This window comes from Oryctolagus cuniculus, chromosome 11, assembly GCF_051225735.1.
Source record: "Oryctolagus cuniculus isolate XC-2025 breed Fujian yellow rabbit chromosome 11, ASM5122573v1, whole genome shotgun sequence".
Classification (NCBI taxonomy): domain Eukaryota; kingdom Metazoa; phylum Chordata; class Mammalia; order Lagomorpha; family Leporidae; genus Oryctolagus; species Oryctolagus cuniculus.
The window spans coordinates 14,119,379-14,140,087 of NC_142877.1; the positions used below are offsets into that span (position 1 = coordinate 14,119,379).

General features: G+C 44.6%; 1 protein-coding gene and 2 long non-coding RNA genes across 3 annotated transcripts in view; 2 read left to right on the forward strand and 1 right to left on the reverse strand.

Moving 5' to 3' along the window:
• Positions 1-20,709, reverse strand: part of LOC138844287 (uncharacterized) — an 81,130-nt gene that overhangs the window by 49,174 nt on the left and 11,247 nt on the right. The gene's annotated exons all lie outside the window — the stretch shown is intronic.
• Positions 1,848-2,557, forward strand: LOC149123348 (small integral membrane protein 30-like). The gene has a single exon (XM_089307947.1). The coding sequence runs from the start codon at positions 1,852-1,854 to the stop codon at positions 2,167-2,169; it is 318 nt and encodes a 105-aa protein (XP_089164073.1). The 5' UTR covers positions 1,848-1,851; the 3' UTR covers positions 2,170-2,557.
• Positions 13,707-14,590, forward strand: LOC127490947 (uncharacterized). The gene is made up of 3 exons (XR_007919314.3): positions 13,707-13,881; positions 13,964-14,122; positions 14,421-14,590. It is a non-coding gene; the product is annotated as an uncharacterized LOC127490947 (long non-coding RNA).

Sequence of the window (20,709 nt, forward strand, 5' to 3'; positions counted from 1 at the left end):
CTACATCATTTTATAATACTAACAGTGCACAGGGAACAGATTTTATTTTTTAATTAAAAAAGAAAGTATTGTGTATTGTGTTCTTTAGGTAGTTTACAGGAAAAGAACCCAATGCAGAAACCAACACTGTTACTTTTTCCCCAACAGATATTCCTGTCACCATTAAAACATAAATCCTTCCCACCTTCCAAGGGTCTCTGCAGCTTATTACCTCACCGTACTGATGCAGCCCTAACTCTTACTCCACTACTCATTCTGACTTCTTGAGAAGGTTGCTGTCGTTCTTCACTCTCCAAATGACAAGTAACATATAAATCTCTCATCATACTTACTAACATCGGATGAAGTTCAGTGAGTTTTAGGCATATGTCAGTCTTTACAGTGTATAACTTCAAAGCCACTTTTGACATTGATGTGCCGCATTTACTTCCTGAAACATTCTTTGCCTTCCATAAACTTATATTCTCTTCTGTTTTTTCTCCCTCTATAATTGCCCCTTCTAAGTTAAAATAGAATATATATCAGGGGCCAGCACTGTGGCGTAGTGGACAAAGCTGCCGTCTGCAGTGCTGGCATCTCATATGGGCATCAGTTTGAGTCCTTGTTGCTCTACTTCAGATCCAGCTCTCTGCTATGGCCTGGGAAAGCAGTGGAAGATGGCCCAAGTCCTTGGGCCCTTCTGCCTACGTCGGAGACCTGGAAGAAGCTCCTGGCTCCTGGCTTCGGATTGGTGCAGCTCTGGCCACTGTGACCATCTGGGGAGTGAGCCAGCACTCCCTCTCTCTCTCTCCCTCTCCGTATCTCTGCCTTGCAAATAAAAATAAATAAATCCTTAAAAATAAATAAATGAATAAAACATAATATATCTCAAGCTCATTGAGAAGTAAGTGGAAGTGTAGAGTTCTGTATATGTTGAGTATTGCTGGTCATGGAACTGAGCCCCACACTTAAGACTGATCAGCTACCGATTAATTTTATAACCTGAAGTATGTCTCTTCCTTACTCTGGACTGAATTTTTTCTGGATATGCAGGATACTCGGCATGATCATTGTAAATATTGATAAAAATTTGCTGGGGATTGTAGAGGTCAGGAAAGTCCCTCAAGACTTTGACAACATCGCCTACTGAGCAGGAGGAAGTTAGCATTTACTGATAAGCTAAATAAGGGCAGTGTCTTTTGGAATATCAGCACTTCCCACGGCATACTCAGGCAAGAAAGATATAAAAATGAACTCTCAAGTCAGCTTTCAGCCAAGGCCCTCCCTCACAACATGAAGTCCACCAGCATCTTCATCATTTTCATATCTAAAGAACAATTACATGACAATTATGACAGAAGTCACTGTATGATCAATATAACTGGTGTGCACAAGGTGAAATGATTGCAGTGGGCCAACATCAAGGCAGAAAATAAGAACCACTGAATCATAAATAACAAGGAAGACACCAGGATGGCTCAGAAGACAATTTTTGTATCCTAAGTGTATAGCATTTAGATTTCAATGATCAAAATCATGTACAAAATCCTGATCAACATCAAGGGTATGACTCACATGTAAATGGAAGCAGGCCAATGTCTAAGTAGAGAATAAGCCCCATCCTATAGTAGGCAGCACAGTTCTCACAACGTGGATCCCCAGGCAGTTTTTTAGCCAAACTAAAAAGGATGACAAGGATCAAAATGATACAATATTATAATCTGGAACAAGGGCAGGTCTAAAATAGGAATACAAAGCCAAGTGAATGAATATCCAGGTAAAGAAAAATCCCTCTGTGATAACAACAAGATTGGCTACAAGATGAATCCCAAGGCAGTTTTGCTGTCAAAACTGCATAGTTAGATTCCTGTAATGGCTGCTTCCTGGAAGGTAATGCGTTCTCCCGTGGAACCTCTTAGCCCCAGCCTCCGGAGCCCCAGGAAGGGAATACTTCAAGTTAAATATATATACCGTTTCTTTGAACCCTTCTGCCTTCAAGATCCCAACATCATGACCTCAGTTTCAACACAGTTGCTCTTAGTCCTAATTTCACTGCTTTTGGTATTGCCTGTTGTTGAAGCAGTAGAAGCTGGAGATGCAATCGCACTCTTGTTAGGAGTGGTTCTCAGCATAACAGGCATTTGTGCTTGCTTGGGGGTGTATGCACGAAAGAGAAATGGACAGATGTGACTTTGAAGGGCCTCCTGAATCAAACCTCGCCCTGAAAATCTTTGTGCTATTGCAGTTAAGCCTGAGCTTTGGTGTCAGAAAGTTCCAAGAAACAGTAAATAGAATAGTTTCACATTCTTAGTTGTTTCCCTTAAAATGGGAACCAGACTGATGTATGTAAGAGTGGAAGAAACTTTTCTTTACAGCAAGTAATGCACTGAAAAAAAGAAAATCCAGCCTATAATTTGTATTTGCTGGTTGGAAAGGGAGTCAAAGAAGTAATATGGCAAAAATTTGCATAAATGGTATTTCATAGCACATGAAGCAGGAAGAAGGAAGCTCTTGACTAGAATCCTAGAAAGTTGCCATTGTTTAGTTATAATCACTGCCTCCTAATAGTTGAGGAGTCTTTTCTCCATATCTTTATTAGATTTGTGTTTTATTTCCCAAGTTAATATTGTACTGAGATATCAGATAGCCAAAAATTAACTTTTACCTCTGGGGAAAAAAAGTTTAGAAAAAAATTTACTCAATGTGTCTAATGTTGAAATGCAGAAAAGATTTAATGTTAAGAAAAACTTCATGTTAATATCAAAATGGAGAAGAGATTTAATGTAAAAAACACATCGTTAACTGAGTAACATCTTTATATGAGAAATACTGTGTTAAATATAAATCCATTATAAGTTAAAAAAAAAACTGCATAGTTAGTATAGGTCAGGGATCAAAACACAACACAAGATCCTAATGCAAATTTAAAAGGTAATGGCCAAAATACCAAGGAAAGGACTGACATCCAAGTACAGAAGAAAGGATCTGGATCATGGCCTAAAGGACAAACAGCGAGATGGGTCCCAAGTAACTTTCCCTCTCTAAAGCAAATGACTTATATATGAAAAAGATTAGAGATAGGAGTAACAGATGAAGAGAAGTTAAAGGAAGACAAAATATCATGAGAGAACAGTACAACATTTTGTGTAAAGGAAAATTTCAGTGAGTAAAATTTTTTGAAATAAAATTAATTTTTAATTTCTCTTCTTCTGTTGAGTCCTCTTTCAACTGAAAAGATAAAAGCTAAAGAGCCAACTTTAAAATGAGCAAAGGAAATGAGTTGCCAGAAAAATAAATGAGTGGCCTCCTTTAACATATAAAAATATGCTTACAGTAATTCATGTAGAGAAATGTTAAATAGAAAGGTAAGTAAAGTATCACTTCTCATCTATCACCCAAGGTCCAAAAAAGTTCATCTCAGTTTAGAACAGAGATTACTAGATGTTCAGAAGGGTGAGGGTAGAGGGGATAGAAGGTGGTTGGGTAACAGGCTCCAAAAGAGTGTCAGAAGTAACAAGTCCTAGTGCTCCATAGCTCAGTGGGGTGACCACAGTTCTCAATAAAGTATTATATACTGCATGAAGAACTAGAAGAGAAGAGCTGGTAGGCTCCAAACATAAAGAAAAGATATGGGAATGGAAATTCTAAATACATTAATCATCTTATTTTATCAGCCTACATTGTAACAGGATGAATTATTTTACTGAACCCCATAAAACATACAAGTATTACATGTTAATTAAATATGTTTAAAAGCTGAAATATTCTAAGCACAAGACTATCTTTAAATAAATTGATTAATATCTAAAAATTAAAGAGAAACTCTATACACAAGGCTGATGGAAACAGTTTCATTCCCTGCTGGTGGGAGTACAAAATGTATAGTCCCTATCAAGAGAAATGTGGCACTATTATAAAAGTTCTAAATACATTGAACTTTACTAGCAAATCAACTAGGAAGCTATTCTACCAGAAAGAAAGCCAAGAAAAGCCACATACGGAGCAGTTCGTAATAGTAAACAGGCAACGTTGTCATTTTTGCCTAACAAGATTATCCATACATGATAGTCTACAGTTTTACTATTTTTTTTTTTTTTTTGCAGTCCAGAGATGTTTTATTTATTTACTTTTTTACACTTACTATGCCATGAATTCAAGAATGGGTTCCAGCAGCTCAGGCTCCTTTCATTGGTTCTGACAGAGTGGGCTTCTCTGCGTGGAGCAGGCTGGTGCTTTAGTTGAATCCAGCTATCTTTCTCTTTGGCTTCCTTCTTTTTCCGATCATTTTCCTTCACACGCTTCAGGAAGCTATGTCGGTACATAGAGTGCTTAATATGTTCAATATGCACATGTATTATCTCGGCAAGAATCTGGCCCTTCACTTGTTTGTTTACAACAGTGCCAACAGCATGCTGGGTAACACTGTAGACTCTTCCAGTTTGCCATGGTTGCAGTTATGGGGCATTCCTTTGTGAACAGTACCCATTCCTTTGATGTCTACAATGTCACCTTACTTATAAATGCTCATGTATGTGGCCAAAGGAACAACAACTCCATGTTTTTTAGTGGCCTGGAGAACATGTATTGGGTACCTCTTCTCTTCCCCTTTGTTCGTCCTCTTGGTGAACTACTTGATGATGGTTCCAGCATAAAGGCTACTCTACAGTTTAAACACACACACACACACATTAACCCACGATCAATCCAGGACCTAAGGATACCCAATGCTTACGCATCTCCTGGAGCTTCTCTCGCATCCAGAATGTTTTCTTTCCTCACCTCCAGTTAACGGCTATCCTGAATTGCACATTCATAGTTTCCACATCTATTTTATACTTCTTTTTGAGCTTTACTACATAGGTGAATTTTCCCAATGTGTTCCTTCTGTATATTTTAAAAGATTAAGTAAATTAAACATAAATTTGCTTTGGTTTTGAGTTTTATAACAAGCATGTCATTCTAAATATTCTCTTTTGGGACTTGTGCTTTTCATTCAACAGTATTTTGAATACTGTTGCTGGGAATACATCTGCTCCTAGGAGACTTGGAATGGGGGGAGGGGGAGAATGTATAGACCTGCAGACTCTTTCCCAAAATAGAAGGAACAGCCCTGCACCTCCCTCATCCTAGGTCTTGGTTTGAGTAATGCTGCTTGAGTACTGGCTGGACCTAGAGGATAATGCAGATAAAGCAGGCATTGGGGCCTAAATATGGGGGCTTCCCCTTTGGGAGTGAATAAAAGGCCTGGGACGTGGTGAGCCCCTCCCTCTTGTTGCCCCACACCTTCGGGGTGCATGGCCTTCAGGCTGCCCGCTCTGCCTTCCTGCCTGCATCTTACTCCACGTGGCATCCAGCCTGCTCTGTGCTTGGTATGGGCCCAACTTAGCATCTAGATTTTTCTCTCCCCTAAATAAAGCCCTCGCTCTACTACTCATTCCTCTCACTGAATAAAATCCTTAAAACTTATAAATAAATAAATAAATAAATAAATAAATAAATAAATAAATATGGGGGCTTTTCATCTGTTGCAGTTCATGTTAAAGGTCAAGAAGTTTTAAAGGCTGGCGTTGCGGCTCAATAGGCTAATCCTCCACCTTGCGGCGCCGGCACACCGGGTTCTAGTCCCGGTCGGGGTGCCGGATTCTGTCCTGGTTGCCCCTCTTCCAGGCCAGCTCTCTGCTGTGGCCCGGGAGTGCAGTGGAGGATGGCCCAGGTCTTTGGGCCCTGCACCCCATGGGAGACCAGGAGAAGTACCTGGCTCCTGGCTTCTGATCAGCGCGATGCGCCAGCCGTAGCGGCCATTGGAGGGTGAACCAATGGTAAAGGAAGACCTTTCTCTCTGTCTCTCTCTCTCACTGTCCACTCTGCCTGTCAAAAAACAAGCAAGCAAACAAACAAAAACAAAAAAAGTTTTAAAAGCTTATATTCAGTTCAGAGGATATTATCTCTTTAAAGCATTGTATTTAAAGATCAAGACACTGACAAAAATCATGTTCCAAAGGACAAGATCCCACTGAATGATAAGATGCAGTTGAAGCTGAGGATCCAGACCAAAGGGAAGCTTCATTCTTAGATGACTGCTCCCTAAGCTGGCAAATGTCCCATGCATGTGAACCAGTGCCACTCTTTGAAACTCTTTAACCACTGCTGGGAGGGACAGATTGCCCAGGGCACATGAAGTGCTGCACAAGCTCTTGTGAGGTGACACCACGTGGAGGAAGTGGAGAATCCTGAGACACAGAAGACTGAACAGTGGGGTACCATCTCAGGAGGGCGGAGGGAGGCTATGGGAGGCGATGAAGACAGTGACAGCTCCTAGAGGCTGCAACCTCAGAGCTGAGAGGGATGAGCCTGTCCTCTCACTGCCTCCAAGGGCTTGGCCGGCTGAGCCACACCTCTGATTCTCTTCTCTCCACCAGGTGGAGCCTGTCCCCGCTGCACCTGTCACAGGCCCAGGGCTGTGGGCTCCCTTCTGATCCCAAGTCCCTGTAGCACTCCCCTCTGCATTCTGCCAGTTTTCCCTCCCATTCAGGATGCCCAAGCCTGGGACTAGCTCTCTCGTTCACTTCCAAGCAAAAAGGCTCTCTTCTGCCCCATGTGTTTCTGGTTTTGGTGACTTCTGGGCTCCAGGAAACTCTGGGGAACGGGAACGGCAGAGGAACCTCTCCCTGTGCACATGGCAGAACAGGGGCAGGAGGAGAAGCCCCATTCCTAGGGCTTCACAAAGGAAATCCAATCATCAGTCAAGAACTGCAGTCTTGCATTAGTCAGCTTTTCATTACTGTTACAAAACACCTGAGGGAGCTAACATAAAGAAAGGAGGCTCTACTTTGTTCACAGTTTTAGAGATTCCAAGTCCAAGTTGTCTGCTACAGGCTTTGGCTCTTGCAAAGGGCCTACAGCTGACAACAGATACAGTGCAGAGGAGGAATCACACAGCCGAGTAGGATGGGCAGAGGGTCTGTGTGGTTCTCACCACGCTGCTGTGAGACCTACCTTCTGGAGAGCCCACCCTAAATGGCATAAGCACCTCCCATGCAGCCCCGCCTCCTAAAGTTTCCACTGCCTCCCTGGAGTGCCACTTTATGTACCAAGCCTTCCACCCAGACCTCTGGGCTACATTCAACATTGAAACCACAACTAAAATCAACAATCAGAGAGAGAGAGAGTCTCCAAAAATAATAACATTTATTTGGGACTAGTCAAACACTGTAATGGGAATATGCATGTCATAGTAAACTTATAAATATTAAAATACTAAATATTATAAACATATTAAAAGAAAGTGAGGCAGAGAAGTTTATAAAGGCAAAACTGAGGAAAAGTACATGTCCTTATCAAAGTACTTTTTGTAAACAGAGGCTGTGATGGCCTCTGTTTAATGCTGTATTTCTTGCACAGTCTTACGTTATTATCAGGGAATCAGACTTAAGACATTTTTTCATAATCTCCATTTAAATTCTTTTAAATGATCACTTTATAACTAATTAAATCACTCTGCTAAATGAGTGACTACTATTTCACAATGATATTTATACATATATTGATGTAGACAGCCTAAATATTGTTTTAAAAAGTCTAATGGTCCTTATGTGGTGCTTTCAACTATGATTTTTATCTTAAAATGCTGCATGCAGTGGCCGGCGCCGCAGCTCACTAGGCTAATCCTCCGCCTAGCGGCACCGGCACACCAGGTTCTAGTTCCGGTCGGGGCGCCGGATTCTGTCCCGGTTGCCCCTCTTCCAGGCCAGCCCTCTGCTGTGGCCCGGGAGTGCAGTGGAGGATGGCCCAGGTGCTTGGGCCCTGCACCCCATGGGAGACCAGGAGAAGCACCTGGCTCCTGGCTCCTGCCATCGGATCAGCGCGGTGCGCTGGCCGCAGCGCGCCGGCCGCGCCGGCCATTGGAGGGTGAACCAACGGCAAAGGAAGACCTTTCTCTCTGTCTCTCTCTCTCACTGTCCACTCTGCCTGTCAAAAAAAAAAAAAAATGCTGCATGCAGGGGCCGGCGCTGTGGCGCAGCAGGTTAACGCCCTGGCCTGAAGCGCTGGCATCCCATATGGGCACTGGTTTGAGACCTGGCTGCTCCACTTCTTATCCAGCTCTCTGCTATGGCCTAAGTACAAGATGGCCCAAGTGCTTAGGCCCCTGCACCCGTGTGGGAGACCTGGAAGAAGCTCCTGGCTCCTGGCTTCAGATCGGCGCAGCTCTGGCCATTGCGGCCAATTGGGGAGTGAACCATCAGATGGAAGATCACTCTCTCAGTCTCTCTCTCTCTCTCTCTCTCTCTCTACCTCTCTTCTCTCAGTGTAACTCTGGCTTTCAAGTAAATAAATAAATCTTTTAAAAATGCTGTATGCAATAAAAATAACTAAATTTCTTTGTTTAATATGAAATTTTCATCAAAAATTTTAATCATGACTGTTCCAAGACTTTGGACATCCACAGTTTTGATCTCTTATAAAGCATTTATTTTTTTTTAAAGATTTATTTATTTATTTGAGAGGCAGAAGCAGAGAGAGAGAGAGAGAGGTCTTCTATCTGCTGATTCACTCCCCAAACAGCCACAATGGCTGGAGCCACGCCAATCCGAAGCCAGGAGCCAGGAGCTTCTTCCAGGTCTTCCACGTGGATGCAGGGCCCTAAGCACTTGGGCCATCCTCCACTGCTTTCCCAGGCCATAGCAGAGAGCTGGACTGGAAGAGAAGCAGCCGGGACTCGAACTAGCATCCCTATGGGATACCCGTACTGCAGGTGGTGGCTTTACCTGCTACACACAGCATTGGCCCCTTGTAAAGCATTTATAATTGGGACCAGCGTTATGGAACAATGGGTGAAGCAATGCCAGCAATACCAGAATCCTGGACGGATGCCAGATCAAGACCCAACTGTTCCACTTCTGATCCTGCTCCCTGCTAATGTGCCTAGGAAAGCAGCAGATGAACCAAGTCCGTGGGTATCTGCACCAAGTGGGAGACCTGGATGAGTTCCAGGCTCTTGGCTTTGGCCTGACCCTGCCTTGGCTGTTGCAGCCAACTGAGGAGTGAACCAGTGGATGAAGATCTATCTCTCTCTCTCTCTCTGCCTTTCAAATAAATAAAATTTGTAAAACAAAAAAAGACTAATGTGTACATATACTCATATATGAAGGGGCTTTACAAAGCTTGTGGAAAATGCATATTGTGAAAAACTATGGAAAAAAATTTTTAAATCTTGCACTAAAATAAATTTATCTTTTAATTCTATTTTCCACAAACTTTTCAAAATACCTCTGTGTTTATATTTATATTTATATATACATATGTGTATGTGTTCCTCAATTTCTATTTCATGGAACATTTTATCATGAATATATCTTGAGTTTCATCAATAGCTTTTTTACATCTGTGAAAAGAATGATATTTTTACTTAGATTTATTAATATCATATATTCTATGAATGAATTTCATCATGTTGAGCCAACTTTGAAGCTGCTCATGGTGTATATGTGTTTTGTTTTTTTTTTTTTTTGACAGGCAGAGTGGACAGTGAGGGAGAGACAGACAGAGAGAAAGGTCTTCCTTTTTGCCATTGATTGACCTTCCAATGGCCGCCGCGCTGCGGCCGGTGCACTGCACTGATCCAAAGCCAGGAGCCAGGTGCTTCCTCCTGGTCTCCCATGGGGTGCAGGGCCCAAGCACTTGGCCCATCCTCCACTGCACTCCCAGGCCATAGCAGAGAGCTGGCCTGGAAGAGGGGCAACCGGGACAGAATCCGGCACCCCAACAGGGACTAGAACCTGGTATGCTGGCGCTGCAAGGTGGAGGATTAGCCTATTGAGCCACGGCGCCGGCCGTATTATGTTCTTAATGTAGTAGAATTCATTCTGTTTGGTGACATAAGAATTTTTGCCGGTGTTGTGGTGTAGTGGGTAGAGCTGCCTCCTGCAATGCCTGCATCCCAGTGAGCATTGGTTTTTGTCCTGGCTGCTTCATTTCTGATCCAGCTCCCTGCTAATGGCCTGGGAAAAGCAGCAGAAGATGGCCCAAGTGCTTGGGTCCTGCTACCCACATGGGAGACCTGGAAGAAGCTCCTGGATTTGGCCCGGTCCAGCCCTGGCCACTGTGGCCATCTTGGGAGTGAACCAGTGGATGGATGCTCTCTTTGTCTCTCCCTCACTCCCTGCAACTGTTTCAAATAAATAGATCTTTTTAAAAAAGAATTTTTGCATTTATATTCATAAGCTATATTGTCTGTATCTTTCTTCTATGCACTATCTTTATCTGGTTTAGGTATCAGAATTATATTTGCTTCCTTACATGAATTGAGGGGTTTTCTTTCTTTTGCAGTATTCTGGAACAATCTGTAGAGTACTGGAACTATAAGACTGAGAAATCAGTGGAATTTACCTGTGAATGCATCTGATGCCAGTGCTTTTCCGTGTGCAATTGCTTACCTTTCTCTATTTATCTCTAAGTTGATATTTTCAAATTTTCTACTTGTCATGGTTTTACTTTGTGTTTTTTCTACATGCTTAGAAAACTGTCATCTTTATTCATTTGTTTAAAAAAAACTGAAGGATGAAAGAGAATGTTTAGCTTAGCATTGAAGATGCCAACTAATGTGCCTGCATCACACAGGAGAGTACCTGGGTTCAGTACTCAGCTCTTGACTCCACTTCCTAATAATGTAGACCCGAGGAGGAAATGGTAATGACTCAAATAGCTGGGTTCCTGTCAGCCACATTGGAGACCTGGATAGAATTCCCAGCTTCCTTCTTCAGACCAATTTGGGCATCCTGAGTGGACCAACAGATAGGCGCTCCCTCCTACTGCAAGTGTGTGTGCGTGTTTCTGACTTTTAAATAAACAAATAGACACTTTAAAAATTAGGGCAGTGTGGGGCCAGCGCTGTGGTGCAGCGGGTTAATGCCTTGGCCTGAAGCATCGGCATCCCATATGGGCGTCAGCATCCCATATGGGTGCCGGTTCAAGACCCGGCTGCTCCACTTCTGATCCAGCTCTCTGCTATGGCCTGGGAAAGCAGCAGAAGATGGTCCAAGTCCTTGGGCCCCTGCTCCCACGTGGGAGACCCGGAAGAAGCTCCTGGCTCCTGGCTTTGGATCGGCACAGCTCTGGCCATTGCAGCCAATTGGGGAGTGAACCATTGGATGGAAGACCTCTCTCTCTGCCTCTCCTCTCTCTGTGTAACTCTTTCAAATAAATAAATAAATACTTTTTTAAAAATTACAAAAAAAAAAAAAGCCTGCACTGTGGCTCACTAGGCTAATCCTCCACCTTGAGACGCTGGCACACCGGGTTCTAGTCCTGGTCGGGGCGCCGGATTCTGTCCCGGTTGCCCCTCTTCCAGGCCAGCTCTCTGCTGTGGCCCGGGAGTGCAGTGGAGGATGGCCCAAGTGCTTGGGCCCTGCACCCCATGGGAGACCAGGATAAGTACCTGGCTCCTGCCATCGGATCAGCGCAGTGCGCCGGCCGCAGTGCGCCGGCCGCAGTGCGCCGGCCACAGCGCGCCGGCTGTGGCGGCCATTGGAGGGTGAACCAACGGCAAAGGAAGACCTTTCTCTCTGTCTCTCTCTCTCACTATCCACTCTGCCTGTCAAAAAAAAAAAAAAGAAAGAAAGAAATATAAATGGCCAATAAATATAAATAAATGCTTAATATCACATCAGGAAAATGCAAATTAAAACCACAATGAGCTATCACCTCCCCCTGTGAGAATGGCTATGACCAAAAAGACAAGACATCAAGAAATGCTGGTGAGGATGTGGAGAAAGATGAACTCATAGACATTGCTGGTAGGATGCAAATTAGTGTAGTCACTGTGAAAGACGGTATGGACATATCTTCTAAAAACTGGAAACATAACTGCCATATGCTGTCTCTCCCTCTCTCTCTTTCTATCAACCTGCCTTTCAAACAAATAATTATGGGGGAGAAAAAAAGGAACTGCCATATGATCCGTCAATTCCACTACTGGGTATATACCCGAAATAAATGAACCTAGTGTATCAAAATCAGCATGTACCCGCACTCCCATGTGCTCCACACTATTATACTGTAGTGCTAACTCACAATTTTTGTTTTATAAATTTAAAATTAATAATAATAAAAAAGGAAAAGGAATCAGGTCCAACAATCCCACTAGTGGGTATATATCCAAAGGAAATGAAGCCAGTACATCAAAGTCATTATGACTCTCCCCCATCCTCCACAGCATTATTCACAATAACCAAGATATGGTATCAACCTAAGTGTGCATCAGTGGGTGAAGAGATTTTCAAAACTGCGGTATATACACATGCAGGGTCTTAGTCCACTCGTAGGAGGATGGACTGGGCCCGAGGAAAGGTAAGTGCGCCACTCGCCCATTCCCCAGCCTCCAGATCCCGGAGACCATCAGAGGCAGCGCAGAGCCAAGTCAAGCAGGGACTCGTTTATTTTCCACGTAACAGACTCTTTTATAGGACAAAACTGTAGAGTCACTGGGGCAGGGCATAAGGACCAACCAATCACTTAAAAGATCATTTGCGGGGCGATTTTCATAGGACTAGCCATATGTCTATACACTTGTTACTAGTTTTGTTGCCTCCCCTGATGTTGCATGGCCAATTAGCTTTGGTGGTAAACAACTTTGGATTCCGCCCACCTTACTTCCTCTGGGCACCATCTTTGAATTGCTTCGTGTAACTAATTGAATTGCTTCGTGTAACACATACACAGTGGAATACTATTTAACCTTTATAAAGAAAAAATTCTGACATTTGCTGCAAAAAGGATGAACCCAGAGGACATTGTGTTAAGTGAAGTAAATCAGGCACAGAAAGACAAATAGTGCATGATCTCACTTACATGTGAAATTTAAAAAGTTGAGCTCATAGAATTTGAGAGTAGAATACTGGTTATCAGAGGTTGGGTTGGAAGGGAAAGGGAATGGGTAAATATTGGCCAAAAGATACAGAATTTCAGATAGGAGGAATAAGCTCAAGAAATCTGTACAATATAAAGTTAATGATACATAGTTTTCTTAAACAAAAAACTGAAAATGTAGATTTTAAGTGTTCTCACCAAAATAAAAACTATTTGGGGTAAGACAGATGCTAATTCATCAATTTAGTCATTTCACAATATATATATATCAAAACATTATACTATACAAAAGCATATACAATTCTGTTAACTTTTGAAAGGCTTTTAAATTAAAGATATAGAAATGATTGCTAAGTCCCTCGCACACAGTAGGTGCTTCACAAACGGTGGATATTACACTTAACTAACGTTGTATTTCTGCCTGTGATCTCTGGTATTCGGTATTGTTATTTAGGTAATAGAATAATGTTTTTTTAAATTGTTGGTAACATAATATTTAGTTTAAAATTGAGAAAAGGAAAATATAAAAACTAAGAGTTATTGTCACCTTTTAAGCAATTCAACTCTTACAGGTCTGTGATAGATTTTAAATCATGTTTGCAAGGTTTTTCTGTATCCGCTACCTAAAACGTGATTTTTTAAAAAATAAACATGAATCCACTTTTGTCTTTGTTTTTTAAAACCCACCTATGATGGCCTCAAAATCCGCTGTGTAAATCAGGAACCATGGAGGGCCGAGCCAGCCTGTGACATCCTGAGGAAGCCTGTTCATGGGGGCTCTCACGAGTCCCCCTCAGGGCTGCTCCCAGGGTCTCCTCCTGGGGAAGGGGACAGCCAGCACTTCCGGGTCAAACACGGGCACTTCCTCTTGCCCCGGCACCGCAGCGCCCCCTGCGGGCGGCCCCGCCTCAGCGAAGGGGAGCCGTTGAGCCCGCGTTCCTGGCGCGAACGCTATGAGGCCGAGCCGCGCCTCCCTGCTCGCCCTGTGCGTCCTCCTCTGCCTCCCCGGGGTCCAGCCTGGAGTCATGAGGAGAGCCGGTAGGGCCAGGAGCCGCGGGTGGCGCCGGGCTGGGGGGCAGGCGGCGCGGCCCGGGGCTCACCCCGCGGCGTTTCTCTGCAGCCGACCCGAAGCCCGGGTATTGCCCCGAGTTCTTCCCCGAGTGCCCGTTCACGCTGTTCCCTTCGTGCCGGCGCGATCAGGGCTGCAGGGGGGCCAAGAAGTGCTGCTTCTACCAGTGCCGGCGCCAGTGCATGGAGCCCTGGCTGTCGCTGGACTGAGGTGAGCAGCGCCGCCGCCCGCCCGCCCGCCGGCCGGACGGAACTCACAGCACCGGGAGGGAGGCCCGGGGGGCGCCGGCCCGCTCACCGGCTCACCGAGGGGCGCCAGGCCGCCCTCCGCAGGGCACCTGCCTCATCTGAGGTGGACCCTCGGCTGGCGTCCGGGAGCCCCTGCCCCCAGTCCCTGGAGCCCACAGCACCCCCAGGGCCCCGGGCGGGGAGGCCTCGCAGATCCCAGGCACAGTGGCCTGGGCCCGACGCCATGCCCCGGTGCCTCTGATCCTCTCTTCTCTCCTAAGGTGGAAACCCCTTGCCACGCGGGCCTGAGACGCTGGTGCTGCAGGCTCAGACGTGGACAGCTGGTCTCCGGTGCTTGGGTGCCCGCCCAGCGCCAGGACTTCAGTTTCTCAAGAGTTAAATGCTTGTTGATGTGGAAAATGAAACAGAGAAATAAAGCAGTGTGCATTAATTTGTTTCCTGTTGTCGTAACACAGTGCCTGAAGCCGAGTACTTAATAGGGATTTATCTAGCTCACAATTCTGGAAGTTCAAGGGCATGGCACCGCAAGTGCTCAGCTCTGCTTAGAGCCTCGGGGCAGACGGCGTCACAGTGGCAAAACTTGTGCCAGAGTCAAGAGAGCGCTGGAAGAGGGATTCAGGCTCCCTTCAAAACCCCATTCTCCGGAGGAATCAGGCTCATGGGACTTGCATTGATTGTTTCCAATGAGGGCACCTGTAGTTTTGGATGCAATGTTTTGTTCTGTTTTAAAGATTTATTTATTTATTTATTTGAAAGGCAGAGTTACAGAGAAGCAGAGGCAAAGAAAGAGTCTTCTATCCGCTGGTTCACTCCCCAGATGGCCGCAGTGGCCGGAGCCGAGCTGATCTGAAGGCAGGAACCAGGAGCTTCTTCCAGATATCCTATGTGGGTATAGGGGCCCAAGGACTTGGGCCATCTTCTGCTGTTTTCCCAGGCACATTAGCAGGGAGCTGGATCAAAATTAGAACAGCCAGGAATTGAACCCACACTCATATGGGGATGCCAGTACTGCAGGCAGAAATGTAACCTGCTACACCACAGCACTGGCTCCAAGATTTCATTATTATTATTTAGGTGTGGCGAGGCCGACACATCTGGAGATGACAGCTGCTGGAAAGACAGTATGTCCTCACAGATCTCAAGAGGAGTATGGTGCACCTTGCCATTAGGAGCCACCTAGAGAAGCACCTCTGTCAGTCAGGAGGTAGCATTTAGGGAAGGGGGTAATAGCCCTGAGTGTAAGCGTTCAATAAAAGAGGCGGTTGGCGGTATGCATGCTGGAATTACAGATAATAGATTGTAGATAATCAATCATCTCAGTAGGAACTCACCAACTTAAGCCTTAGCTTAGACTGTCACACTTCTGTGATTCTGTAGGCAGGAAATAGGCTGACAGAGCTGTTGGGCTGAGAATATGTTTGATCCTTGAGGAAAAACGAAGAATGACCCTGAGATTGGTTTTAGGACAAGAGGCCTGCCTTGCCACCACCAGCCCAGAGGGCACAGACCCACGGGGAAGAGACACTGTATCCTTGATTCCAGAGAGGCTAACACCTCATTTACCGACAGCAGGGTCATCACTGTGATGGGTGCAGGGGGTGAGGCCATCAGCTATGGGGGTCAAGAGGATAGATCATGGATTCTCAGTCCTTAAAACCCAATGGAATTTGCCCTACTGAGTTCTAGATTGCTTGAGATGCTGAGTCCTTTTTTCCTTCCAATTTCTCCTTTTAAGAAGTGGTATATCGGGCCGGCGCCGTGGCTCAATAGGCTAACCCTCCATCTAGTGGCGCCGGCACACCAGGTTTTAGTCCCAGTCGGGCGCTGGATTCTTTCCCGGTTGCCCCTCTTCCAGGCCAGCTCTCTGCTGTGGCCCGGAAAGGCAGTGGAGGATGGCCCAAGTGCTTAGGCTCTGCACCCCATGGGAGACCAGGAGAAGAACCTGGCTCCTGCCTTCGGATCAGCGCGGTGCGCCAGCCGCAGCACGCCGGCCGCGGTGGCCATTGGAGGGTGAACCAACAGCAAAAGGAACACCTTTCTCTCTCTCTCTCACTATCCACTCTGCCTGTCAAAAAAAAAAAAAAAAAAAGTGGTATATCTATTCTGTATTTATCCCATCATTGGATTTTAGAAGTAGATAATGTGGCTGCTTTCACAGGTTCACAGCTGGAGAGTAATTTTCCCAGGATTGGCCAAACGCAGAGTATCTTTCCTTTTCTAGATGATAGTAACTGAGCTCTTCAACTTAGAGTTGATTATGAAATGGGGATGTTGGGATGGAGTAACATTTTATATGTGGGAAAGATATAAATTTGGGGAGGCTACCAGGTGAATTATTATGGATTGAATTGGGTTACCTCCCAAAAACATATGTTCAATCCCAATGTCCAGACCTCAGAATGTGACCTTATTGGTAAATATGGTTCTTTCAGGTATAATTAGTTAATATGATATCATACCAGATTAGGTTATGCCTTTAATCCATTATGAGGGTAATAAGAATGCCGTAAAGGACAGACACACACAGCAAATCCATGTGAAGAAGAAGGATTGGAGCAACACAGCAGAAAGCCAAGACTATTCTGGGTCAGGCCACCTCCATGAGTTTAGGCTCCAGACTCACACCAGAAGATCCAGGCACAAACTCATCCCATTGACCATCTAGCTCCTACAGACTCAGGATCAAGGCCCATCCATTACCAGGTCACTACCTGTTGACTCGGGCTCCAGGCTGTTTCCTGTGAATATAGGCCCAACTCTCAACCCCACATACCCAAGTACCAGGCCCACCTACTCTGAACAGATTGGTGATGGGTTGTACCACACAAAGCCAGTCTTAACAGCCCCAACTTCTTCAAATGTATATAGATATCAACTTAGGGCAAAAAGAAATAATTTAAAAATGAGATATAACAACACCAAAATACCCACAATAATATCCCAGTAGCTGACCCAGAAGAAAGCAGAAATACAAACTGCCGGGAAAAAAATCAAAATAATTATTTATAGGGAAGCTCAGTGAACTTAAACAATTCACAAAATCATGAAAATAATAAATAAACAGAACTATAAATTTTAAAGAGAGATTGATTTTTTAGAAATAAAATTCAGGGCCAGTGCTGTGGCATAGCAGGTAAAGCTGCTGCCTGCTCTGCCAGAATTCCATACGGGTGCCAGTTCAAGTCCTGGCTGCTCCACTTCTGATCCAGCTCTCTGCTACAGCCTGGGAAAGTAGTAGAAGATGGTCAAGTCCTTGGGCCCCGCATCCTCATGGGAGACCTGGAAGAAGTTCCTTGCTCCTGGCTTTGGATCAGTGTAGCTCTGGCCATTGCAGCCCTTTGGGGAGTGAACCAGTGGATGGATGACTTCTCTCTCTCTGCCTCTCCTTCTCTGTGTAACTCTGACTTCCAAATAAATAATAAATCTTAAAAAAAAAATCCAGCAGAAATTCTAGAGCTGAAAAGCACAATGAATGAAATGAAAAATATAATAGAAACCATCAACAATCTAATCAATCAAGCAGAAGAAAAAATCTGGATTTGGATGTTTTTTGAAAAATAGTCAGCAGAGAAAAAGAAAGAACTAAAAGAAATGAAGAAAGCTAGTGAGATTTCTGGAACAATATCAAAAAAGCAAATATCCAAGTCTTAGGAGTTAAAGAAGACAAAGGGTCAAAACTGTACTTAAAGAAAAAAAGGCAGAAAGCCTTTCCAAACATAGGAAAGATATAAATATTCAGATATATAAAGGTCAAGGGGACCAGTGCTGTGGCATAGTGAGTAAAGTCACCACCTGCAGTTCCATCATGTCATATGGTAGCCGGTTCAAGTCCTAGCTGCTCCACTTCCAATCTAGCTCTCTGCTATGCCTGGGAAATCAGTGGAAGATGGCCCAAGTCCTTGAGCCACTGCACCTACCTGGGAGACCTAGAGGAGGCTCTGAGCTTCTAGCTTCAGATTGGCCCAGCTCCAGCCATTGCAGCCATTTGGGGAGCAAGCCAGCGGATGGAAGATTTCTCTGTCTCTCTCTGCCTCTACCTCTGTAACGCTGCCTTTCAAATAAATAAGTAAATATTTTAAAAAATAATAAAAAATAAAATAAAAACCAGAAAGGTCAAAAGATTATTTGAAGATATAAACAAAGTTAAAATCAATGAGAAAGATCTTGAAAGAGAAAAAGCCAATCACATAGAAGGGAGTTACAATAAGGCTACTATAAGGTGTGGGCTTTTAGCACAATTAGATTCCCACTAGAGACACACACATCCCATATTGCAGTATTTGCTTCAAGTCCTGGCTGCTTTGTTCTGATACTGCATCCTGCTAATGCACACCTTGGGAGGCAGCAGCTGATGACTTAAGTACTTGGGGCACTGACACCCACATGAGAAACTTAGGCGAGGGGTCAAAATAGTCAAGTTCTCTTAACAGAAAATAGAATGGTGGTTTTCAGGGGCTGTGGGGAAGGAAGATGAGGAGCTGCTCCTCAGTGTGTACAAAATTTCAGTCGTGCAAGATGGAAAAGTCCTAGAGACCTGCTGGGCGGTTGTGCCGTGCACTGCCATACGTGTTCTGTCTCATGGTACGCATTTCTTACCACAATAAAAAAGTGTTACGCAAAATACAGAAACCACAAAAGAATGTTTAGAGCACAACTGTGTTTCTGTGAAGTTCAACAGCACGTGAACCTGAAGAGGCCACAGAGTGAGAGTGACACATGAGAATGGTGAACAGAAAGTTCAAGATAGTGGTCACTTCTGAAGCAGTGACGCTAAGGTTTGGTTCTAAATTTGTAGGTTCAGCAACGCTTATTTTAACTACATATGGAGCGTTTATCACAGTCTTTCATATGTAGAATTTACAAGGGTTTTTAAAACAAAGAAATAGCAACAAAAATCAGCTGCCAATTTGGGGGAATGATTAGGGAAGCTTAATTATGAGCTGGCTGAGAAAGGCACACAGGTCTCACAGCCATATGATTGGATACGATAACGGCAACATGTCCTGATTCTTAGAGCCTGCATACTGATCCATTAGGAAGAAGGGACAAGGGGCCTGCGTGGCTCACTTGGTTAATCCTCCACCTGTGGTGCCAGCATCCCCTAAGGGCACCGGGTTCTAGTCCCAGTTGCTCCTCTTCCAGTCTAGCTCTCTGCTGTGGCCCTGGAAGGTAGTGGAGGATGGCCCAAGTGCTTGGGCCCCAGCACCCACATGGGAGACCAGGAAGAGGCACCTGGCTCCTGGCTTCAGATTGGCGTAGCTCTGGCCATTGCGGACATTTTGGGGGTGAACCATCAAATGGAAGACCTTTCTCTCTGTCTCTGTCTCTCACGTCTGTACTCTGTCAAATAAATAAATAAAAAATCTTTAAAAAAAAGAGGAAGAAGGGACGTAACATATACAATTTACTTTCAAATATTTCAACAAATACAGATATCCCAAACTGTTAATCATTTTAAATAATAATAGATAATTTTCAAATACAAATGTTAAATACACAGCTGCCATAGTTCTGTTCTTTCAACTTTTCTGGGGGTTTAAAAACTTCATAATAGGGCCAGCATTGGGCCTCAGTGGGTTAAGCCACCACCTGCATTGCCAGCATCCCATACAGGCACTGGTTCATGTCCTGGTTGCACCACTTCCAATCAAGCTCTCTGCTAATGCACCTGGAAAAGCAGAAGATGGCCCAAGTACTTGGGCCCCTGCCACCAACATGAGAGACCCAGATGGAGTTCCAGGCTCCTGGTTTCAGCCTTTGGCCTGTCCTAGCTCCAGCTGTAGAGTGAACCAACAGATGGAAGATTCTCTCTCTCTCTCTCTCTTCCTCCCTTTCTCCCTCCCTCCTCCCCCATTCTCTGTAACTACTTTTCAAATACATAGTCTTGTTTCATAAAGTTCATGGGAAAACATGGAATGGCAAGTTTTATTTTTAAAAGCTTCCTAATAAAAAGCCAGAGGAAGAAACGGCCAAGACACCTCAACATTCTACCATTTGTTCTTTAACCCCCAGGCTACAGACCTGCCACACAGATGATCTGAGCACAAGCAACCAACTGGTAAGATGGTAACCACAGCTTTGCCACCCAACAAGGACTTGGTGCTCTTCTCGGAATGGAGGGATCCCCTCTGCCTCTACCTGACCTCAACTCAGTCCCTTACACCCTTTAGGATGGGAAAATCCCCAATCCCAATCTCTGTACTATTTGGTAGCAAATTCCCCGAATCCAACTCAGACCAGCCCAAGCAGAATGGTGAGTTCCACTGGGTGGCTTATAACCATAAGTTACAGGTGGGCTGATATCATGAAAAAGGGGGTAAGGACTCATTTCCTCAAAAATACTGTCCACCTCTCAGCTCCTCTCACTATCACAGATTTCTCTCCTCAGAACCTACTTCTCACCCAATGTCTGCAGCTACTGGGTTTGTATCTGCAACATTTCCAAAGCCAAAAGACTTTCCAAAGGACTCCAACAAAAATTTGGTGCCACCCCCCCACACACACACACACACTCACACATCCATGTCTCTCCTCCCAAAGGAAATCCCA

Excerpts from the sequence above, each read along its gene's own strand:
- LOC149123348 (XM_089307947.1), top strand. The coding sequence starts at position 1,852 with ATGGCTGCTTCCTGGAAGGTAATGCGTTCTCCCGTGGAACCTCTTAGC.